The sequence below is a fragment of the Mytilus edulis genome, chromosome 1, assembly GCF_963676685.1.
Source record: "Mytilus edulis chromosome 1, xbMytEdul2.2, whole genome shotgun sequence".
NCBI lineage: Eukaryota > Metazoa > Mollusca > Bivalvia > Mytilida > Mytilidae > Mytilus > Mytilus edulis.
In genome coordinates this window covers 115,123,787-115,133,747 of record NC_092344.1, presented here as the reverse complement: position 1 = coordinate 115,133,747, position 9,961 = coordinate 115,123,787, and the positions used below count along the sequence as shown (strand labels likewise).

At 31.2% G+C, this 9,961-nt stretch overlaps 1 protein-coding gene across 1 annotated transcript in view; it reads left to right on the top strand.

Moving 5' to 3' along the window:
- Window positions 1–3,223: 3,223 nt before the first annotated feature.
- The window catches only part of LOC139500899 (zinc finger SWIM domain-containing protein 5-like), a 29,912-nt gene continuing 23,174 nt past the window's right edge, over window positions 3,224–9,961 (top strand). The window contains exons 1-2 of the mRNA XM_071289807.1: window positions 3,224–3,682; window positions 9,586–9,679. Of these exons, the coding sequence (XP_071145908.1) occupies window positions 3,277–3,682; window positions 9,586–9,679 (500 nt within the window). The 5' untranslated portion in view covers window positions 3,224–3,276. The remainder of the gene's footprint in view (window positions 3,683–9,585; window positions 9,680–9,961) is intronic.

Genomic DNA, 9,961 nt, shown 5'->3' with positions numbered 1-9,961 from the left:
GAATTTCGAGGTACACTATACCAAAGATATAATAGCCATTATTAAATGGCTATTATATGTATGGTTTGGGCAATTCAATTATTATATTCGTCCCATATCTTCAGATAGGTCAACAAAATTTCCCTCACGAAAGCAGGGACCGGTCCTCTCGTAACCCGCCTCTGATATTACTGTATATAGGTTTAAGCATATGTATCATGTATATCAAGTTATCAGAAATCCATAACTAGGGTTCTAATAGTGAACCTCTAGTATATATCTCAAAGGAGGAACCACATTCTGCAAAAGACACGCATATTCATCCTATATATCATCCATCTGTCTCATTGTCGATACATATAATATAGCTAGCCGCAATTCATGGTGTGGACATTCAACATTTGGACATATTCAGCATTTTTTTTTAATGAGATTATACTATTATCGGTTATAACAGAGACATACATTTCTAGTAATAAACAGTAATAATTAATTATATAGTACAATATCAGAAGTCCATTACTAGACTAGTGATGGACTTCTGACAATATATATATATATATATATGTATAAGTAAGAAGCAAATTTTATTTATAGTCGGGCATGTTATGTACAATTCAACAAGGTAAACATGAGCTCTGTAGAGCTCTTAACCGACTTGATATTTAAAACAAATAAAAAATTACAAATTATCAGCACATTTGACAGACTACACATACAAATAAAATACATTCATAATATAATAGCAAAGCAAACATGCATAAATCAAAGCAATCAAGCTAAAAGAAAGGAAAAGTAAATTCTGCTTTAACTGTCATAATGACATAAGCTAAGCAAATAAATAAAAACAAAAGCAAACAATAAACAGAACACAGGGCCAAAAGATTCCAGCTCTGAGAACAGCAAAGTTAATGTCTAAATGAGCTACAGACGCAGTTTTCTGAAGAACACCATGAAGAAATATAATGTTTGAACTGTTCCAAAGTTGAGAGGCACCGGCCGTGCATGGTTAGGCAGGGAGTTCCACAACTTTGCTGCCTCAAAGCTAAAAGCTCCTTTTGCCGTACCTTGTAGTCCTTGGTTGTGGTAAATCAACCGTGAGCTTATATCTAAAATAATGTGAGTTATCTTTAAGATTTAATATATTGTGTAAAAACTCAGGACTGGATTTTGTTAAAATTTTGAAAATTTCTAATGCCATGGTTCTCATGCGACTGATTTAAGAGTTGGTGACTTAGATTGTTCAAGCAGTTGTTCATATGATTTATTGTAGTCATTGTAGATGAATCTGAGCGGTCGTTCTTGCAGTTTTTTTATTTTTTGGGGTGTTGCGCTCGCTACAAAAATGCCATGTGAGTGGACAGTAACTTAAGTTTGACATGATGAAAGAATGGTAAATTGTCATTTTTGCTTGTTTGTTCAAGTGTGATCCAATTCTTTTCAGAACATTTAACTGTCTGGCTGCGTTTTTGCACATATTAGATATGTGTTGGTTAAAGTCGAGCTTAAAATCAATGGTAACTCCAAGTAGTTTGACTTCATCACAGCATTTGATGTTATTTCCATTTAAGTTAAAGACTATGTTGTTTTTGTGTGTTTTATTACCGATCGCTATGGCTTGAAATTTTTCGGGATTAGCCTGCATTTTATTTTGTGACTGAACCATGAGATTAGTGAACCCCTATCTTCCTCCAAGGATTTAATAACTGATACCAAAGAAGATCCAGATTTTGAAAGGGTATTAATATCTGCATAATGATATAAGTCACAGTTGTTTACAAAGAGAAAATTATCGTTAATAAAAATATTCATTAAAACTGGGCCTAGTATAGACCCCTGTGGTACACCTTTATAAATGTCAAGCATTTGACTAATACCTTGACCAATTTTAACACATTGTTTTCTACCAGTCAAGTAACTATCTAGTAATTGGAGAGCAGATTCACTCAGACCATAGTGTTTTAACTTCATGAGTAATAAATCATGAGGTAAGCAATAGAACGCTTTACTAAGGTCCATTAAAATTGCTGCAAGGTATTTGTCATTGTCTAAGGCTTTCTTCCAGTCCTCAATTATTCTCAGTAAAGTGGATTGACAGCCGAAACCTGCTCTAAATGCTGCAAGAAATGAGTTAAAAATATTTTTGAAATGTTCCGAAAGTTGCATCTCAATTGGCTGTCCCAAAAATTTTGGAAATTGAAGGAAGTACACTCATTGGTCTGTAATTACCCTTTTCAAGTACACTGTTTTTTTATGAATCGGTGCCAACTGGGCAATTTTGAGTTAGTCTGGAAAGACTGAGGTAGACAATGACAAATTTACAAGATCATCAATACCTGTTGCTTTTTTTTACATTTATTTTACTATGATTTATTCTCTTTTTGTATACTGCTGACTTGAGTTCTTAATTCATATATGGTATTTGTTTAGGTAAACATTTTCTTTTCTTAAAAGGTGCGTGTTTGTTTGCTACCCGAATGAAGATTTTGCTAAAATCATCATATGCATTGTTAATTATAAATATCAGTAAAATTTTCAATATCCCAGTTTATACATTGCAGATCATAAAAAAAATTCTGCTCATCAAAGGATTGGTATAATTAGGTGAATAAAAATCTTCTATTCTACACAATATCAGAGACAATTTACAGTGCGACTATTATAGATCCTCTCATTATACTATCACGAGACTTCTGTAACATGTGTGCTATCTAGTTCAATATACATGTACATTTTAACAAAGTTGGTAATTGTCTTTACTAGAGACATATATACACATGTGTATGTCTCTGTCTTTACTAACATATGTATTCTCTTATTCTTGGGTGCTTATTTCGTACTAATCCGATAGGACATTCTTAAATCAAGAGATAGTCTAGCTTTTAAATTATTATTTATAAATCTTTGATTGAAAACTCATTTTAAAAATTGTTGGTTTTTTTTTATTTTAAAATTTATGAACAGTTTTTATTTGATACAAAAAAAACTCATTAAATTGTTGTTTTTTTTATTTTAAAATTTATGAACAGTTTTTATTTGATACAAAAAAAAAATTTTGTTGGAAGTTTTATCTCATTTTTAACTCATTTTTCTTCAATTTATTTGATATAATTCATTCTTTATTCAATATTATCACATGTTTTTCATTGATTGTTTACCTTTTTATCTATACAGAATGCAGGGCCTGTTGACATTTCATTCAAGAATAATTACTATCCCATAGGTTATCACGTGAGCCCCGGATATGCACATTAAAAGTGATAGTAAAAGATACGCAAGCGTAACCCTCCCACACGCATGCGTACTGTCGTCTATCGTGTTATCAGATGTTTCCTCATGGCAGCAACGAAACGGTTGTGCATGGGTTTCTCCTCGAATTGGAAAGATAATAATGCTAAGAATTCAGGATCTAACAATTCCAAAAATGGACAGTTGTGTAAAGTGGAGAGCCTTCTTGACATTTGTGCAAAAATTGTGGCCGAAAACATACCGTTTCAAACGGTAGAACAGAGATTTGACCGAATTCCAGAGCCTGTTCAAAGTCGAATTGTGTTTTGGTCATTTCCGCGTAACGAACGAGATATTTGTATGTACTCATCGTTTGCTGTTTGTTCGAAAGATGGTTTAGATAACCAGAAACTTCCCTTTCACTTGGGAGTAAAGCTTCTTGAAAACGGTGCTGTTGACAATGTTTTACAAATTGGTAAGTTTCACCACACCTCTGACTTTTTATGAGGGTATGTCAGTGCGAGTATGTCATGCATGCCGGCAAAGTGTTTTTGATTATAATTAACTCATATTGAATAGTAAAAATATATTTTTTAATAGCTAATACACGCAATAGATCAGTTTTTACTGACTGTCCTGAAACAGACAAAACTTGTAAAGTCACTATTGATTCGTCAACCGTTTCACAACACTATCAATAGCAATAGTTGACTGTTCACACAGGAATTTGAAAACAATGTTCTCAAGTTTTTATTTATTCATTCAGACTTATAAATAGAATAGATAATGAAATTATCAAACAGCATGTCTTTGAAGATAATAGAATTTTTCTTTGTTCCTTATTATATAATTATTTGTGTAATGTATGCCATGTAATTTTGTCTGCCATTGTTTGTGACAATCCAATAATCAGTTTATTGATCATCACATTATCACCTCTGATTGGTAACCCAATTAATCTGCAGGCTTTATTCAAAGGATATATGGTATTGATTTTGAAACAGAAATGCCCCTGGAGTCATAAATCCCTATAAGACTTTACCATTGGATATTGAATTAAGTGCTAATGCTCTGGTTTCTTCATTAGAAGGAAACCTGGTGAGAGTCGAAATCCTGCTTTAAATAATATAACCATTTGTCATGTTCAAAAAAGAGAGCCTGTTAATTAGCCAGTATGTTGCAACTGAACAGGTTTTTATGCTATTTCCTTGTTAATTTTGTGAATTCAAATTGATTTTACAGTTAAGATCTTTTAAATTGATTTTCAGGTCCAAAATTTGGCTATAAATATTACTTTTTAGTGCATGCCTTCAAAACTAATAACTGATTTTATGACAGAAGCTATCCTGCAGCTAAAAGTTGATTACTTTTTTACAGTTTTATAGGAAGTGAGTTGGGGACATTAACCATGTCTCTAGGTCCAACTGGACATAATTAGTATGACTTCAGGGACAAAATCTAGAGATTGATCTTTGGTGTTATATGTGGTCATCATTATTCATAAATGAAAACAAATCATTCAAAATATGTCAACATCCCAATAAATGTGGTTCTATATATTCCTCCAGGATTCATATAGTCTTAAAAATTTTAACTACTATGACCTTCAGGTACAGTGTACATGAAAGGTTGCACAATTATACATTTATGATATGTTAAGCCGTTATGATTTACACAAGTGCAAATAGACTCCAGGGACAATTAATTTTAGGACATATCATGAATATAAATATGTATAAAAAAAATTGATAAACACACATGGACAGTTAATTTTTGTAAAGACATTATGATTTACACAAGTGCAAATAAACTCCAGGAACAATTATCTTTAGGACATATCATAAATATGAATATATATAAAATAATTGATCAACACACATTGACAGTTAACTTTTGGAACGTGGCTTTGATTGGTCTTAAAATTTTATCCAACAGATCAAGCACCTTTTGAATTCTAACTTGTACATGTACATTTGTATGTACATTTTTGTAAATATATATTTATTACACACTGCTATTTAAAAATTGCAAAGTATCCTTTATTAAAAAGTCATGCATTGTATTATTTCTTTAAAAGATTTTAAACCAACATTTTACATACATTCATAAACATGCATGTTTAAATGTTTTGATAAAAGATTAACATTGACCAAGTCCATTGTTGTCTTGTTGTTTATTTTCTCCTTAGACTCTCATTTAGACTACACGTCCTTGTGTGTTCTTCTGACTCTCATTTAGACTACACGTCCTTGTGTGTTCTTTATTTTCTCCTTAGACTCTCATTTAGACTACACGTCCTTGTGTGTTCTTTATTTTCTTTTTAGACTCTCATTTAGACTACACGTCCTTGTGTGTTCTTTATTTTCTCCTTAAACTCTCATTTAGACTACACGTCCTTGTGTGTTGTTTATTTTCTCCTTAGACTCTCATTTAGACTACACGTCCTTGTGTGTTCTTCAGACTCTCATTTAGACTACACGTCCTTGTGTGTTCTTCTAAGACTCTCATTTAGACTATACGTCGTTGTGTGTTCTTCTGAATATATGCATGAAACACTTGCACTTTGTCTGACTTTGAAGTTAAGCACCTTTTAGAATAAATACAATTTTCTCCAAAAGTTTGCCACTGGAAATTAATCGAACAAGTGTAAGGGGAGATTACTCATTGAATTTTTATTGTGTAGGCCAATGTGTACATGTAGATAACTTTTTTGTAGATTGATTTATATTCTAATAAATCAGACTACACTACATCACAGATCTTAAAGAATTACTTTCCTTAAGGCACAAGTTTTTGTCATGTGCCAGGTTTTGCATACATTTAATCATTAATGCCATTGATAATACCACAGGTATTCCGCTAGGCTAATGACAAAGCCAAATCTCAATTAAACCCACATTTTATTATATATACAGAAAATCTTTATTGGGCTCAATGACAAAAGGCCTTAACCTTTCCATGTTTGTTCTGGTCAACAATAGATGGAATTATAACTAAAGGGTATTGGTCATTTTTCAAAAGTTACTTGAGTAAATTGACTATAAAGGTGTGACCAGCTGGACATTTGTGGTGGGACAAAGTAGACAGCTAGTCTCCAATGAGTTAAGGATTAATTTTTATAAGTGATAGTGTTTTTTTTATTTCCTCCACACGTTTCGTTGTCAATCACATTTTCATGATTCAATAGTACTGACTTTTACAATATCTATATAACCAGCTCTACTGGATTCAATGTCCATTTTGATTGTCATTAATTTCATTGAAGGATAGATATAATGCTACATGTGTACATTGTATGTTAAAAATTAAACCATGTGTAGAATAAGAATTTAATGATAGGAGATTATTTTTGTAAAAAAAATGTAGAGTGGAGTTTATGAGTTGCATAAAACAGACATTGTGACATTTCTAGATTTTTTTCTTTAATATTTTTCTAGCAGATCAAGCGTTTAATCTATGTGAATATATATGTAGACATCAGCATAATCTCTATTGACAAAATTTTTTTTGCATTGAGCATTGATGCTTTTTTGATTGATTTTTTTGGGGGGGAAATAGCTTCATTAATGACAATATTGGATGAATACCTGTATGTCCATAGTTTAAAAGAGATCTGTTACATGTTGGTTATTAAACTTTCTGTGCTATATAAAATGAGTACATCAATAAGGCCTGAGGCTTATGTCTTCAAAGACAGATGCATGATCCATTTATTAATAAATGTGATGCATATAAATGTCTATCTTAGATTTATCCTAAAATCTTTGTAACTATTTAATCTGACCTGGTTGCCGACTTTTCCATTCAGTTGTTTTTCCACAAAACACATTGCATACATTTCTTAAAAGGTCAACATCAATCTCTCACAAAATGTTTAGAAAAAAATCAGTCTTACATCATGAAGATTGTATGTGGCCATTCTTTTAAATCTTAAGACTTTATGAGTACAATGCCTGAATGGTAAAGGGTGTTTAATGTGCCTCTCGACAAAGTAATCAGGTCATTTCGGTCAAAAGGAACTATACCATTACAAATGTATATTTCAAAAACAACCTTTCATAAGCCTGCAGATATTAACTTATTTTTGTTTTTCCTTAGAATAATGATGAATTACAGGTTAGATTTGTGTCTTGTTCTAAGCTACTAAGTAGACACAATTTTGGGGATCTATAAACCAAATTGATAATTTCATGGACTTAAATATTAAAAAGAACATTTTTCTCCTGAAAATATATGTATATCAATATTTGAGCCAATGAGTATAAAACAATGTAGGATTTATATTTTTAAAAGGAAATTGAAAAAGTAAAGAGGTTTTGACTTCTTAAATCATCATCTGAATTAAATCAATAGGAGTGAGCTAGATGACTAAAGTTGCTTTTGAAGGTTTTTCTATGAAACAAGATATTGAATGGACTGTAGTGTGTTGTTGTACATTGACAAGTTTCTGAAAAGTTGCATATATCTATAGTGATAATGATTAGGTATTTAAAAATCTGATTATTTGCTTGTAACTATTTCAAAGTCCCAATACATAAAGCTTTTTTTTTTAACCATTTATGCATTTGATACATATATTTAACCTGTAGAAATAGGGGTCACATAAGAAAAGGGATACATGTATACAATTCCAAATATGCTAAAAGTAAGTCTTTAGATTCTTCAGTTTTAGTAGAAAAGGGTGTTTCATTTTCAATGATTATTTAATTTTTCTGAGAGTTTTTGCAGAAAATATTTGGATTTTATTGCTGTAACAAAGAGTTTTAGGGCAAGGACGTTTTAAGTCTGGTAATTAGATAAGTAATCATTAATAATGATGGCTCAGTAATAATATTAATCCTCTGAGAATTATTGACAGGTCCTTGATGCTGAACACATGAAGATAAGGGGACATATGGAATTCTTCACATGTTTATATCCCTTAGCACCACCATGTTGGCAGATATCCCAGTAGGTTAGAATACAGCTGGTTATCAAGGTCACTGACCCTTGACCTTAGATTACCTTCACTGCCTCTGAATTAAACAGTTTTGCTATGATGAGTAAAAAAAAAAAATCAGATTATTTATCTTTGAATGAACCTTTTAAACATCATGTAGGAAAGATAAAAAATATTAAATTTAAAATAAACAAATTATATAGGTATAAAGGTAGACATTGTCTTTCCCTCTGTACCATTGAGGTCAGTTTTAAACTTGCATGCACTCATTGAATATCAGTGAATTTTGTGAATGTTTGGTATGTCAAGATATAAAAACTAAATTATTCAATACGAAACATTACTTATGCTACAGCAGACTTTGGTTGGTTTCAAGTGAACATTTTTCATGTATACATATTTACATGATAATAGAGATTATTTATATATTTTTATAAGTATTATGATAACTTTTGGCCCCACAACCAACATAATTCTCTATATTGTTTTATTGTAATGATAACTAAGGGAGAGTATTTATTTTCATTCACTGCAAATTTTGTGAATGACATTTCTAAGGTCATAATAGGTGTAGTGCATTCATTATTGTTGCACCATTTACACACAGGTTTATTTTGTGAACTATGGTGTAGTTTGTGGGAGTTTGATTAATTTTTGTCGTTATCACATACATGTAATATAAATGTGATTTGCAATTTTCCCATACATTCCACTTGTAATCAGCATTTAATTAACTTATTTTATGTTTTTCTTAGAATCAAATTCTTTCATTTTAATTTTTTTTTTAAATATTGTTCTACTAGTTAAATCATTTTCAAATGGACTTTGACTCATTTAGACCCCCAAGCAGATGGTACCCATAGTTTAAAGGGCTTGGTTGAGATTTGTAGTGACAAAAACAGTATTGTTAACAGACAATAAAACTAAGATTACAGGATCGACAAGTGGCTTGAAATTTCTCAGTGGACATTCAGTTGTTATTATAACAATTTGACTCATTTCTTGACCACTAAAGGAATTATCATAAATCATTGAGTTAATTACCGTAGCCATGGACAGTTTAGTGGACTGTGATAATACCAGTATTTCTATAGGAGTCCTGTGCATTGTCAGGCTACACCTGGTCAAAGTGATTGTAACAACAATTTGAAGAATTTCTAATCAATAATATTTGAATGGATAAACTAGGGTGTCAATACAATTATCTATATTGACCAGAGTATCTACTTATGTTGTTAACCAACATTAGATAAAATATATATATTAACATCTATGAAATATTCTGTATATGAAATACTTTCTTTATTTGCTTTCCAACTGAACCCCAATTAATGGTTCTATACCAACTGACTGTTATTATAGATTCATCACATTTAGTTACAAAGCATGTGCATCTAAACTTAAAACATTTTAATAGATTTGAACTTGTACTTTTTCAGGTTTTCATTTAAGTGGTACAGTTACAGAGCCAGCCAATCCACTATTCTCAGGAGAAACAGACAAACTATATAAAGTTTCTATCAGCTTTGATCGGTGAGTGTTCCTCAAGTGTTATAAGCGCCAGGATGTTTCATTATGATAGACTATAAACTTTTGATCAACTTGAGTCTTAATTATTTTTCACTAGAAATATGTGAAGGAGGATTACTTTGTACCCTTGGTGACTTAGGTTTGGCCTAGTGTGCCTTTTTGAATTATTTTATCTAATTGAGTGCAATTGGTTTTGATTATTTACCAAGTGGTACCATTTACAAATATATATTCAATATTAAGACATCAAGGGGGAAATCAACATTATTATCCACCATTTATAAA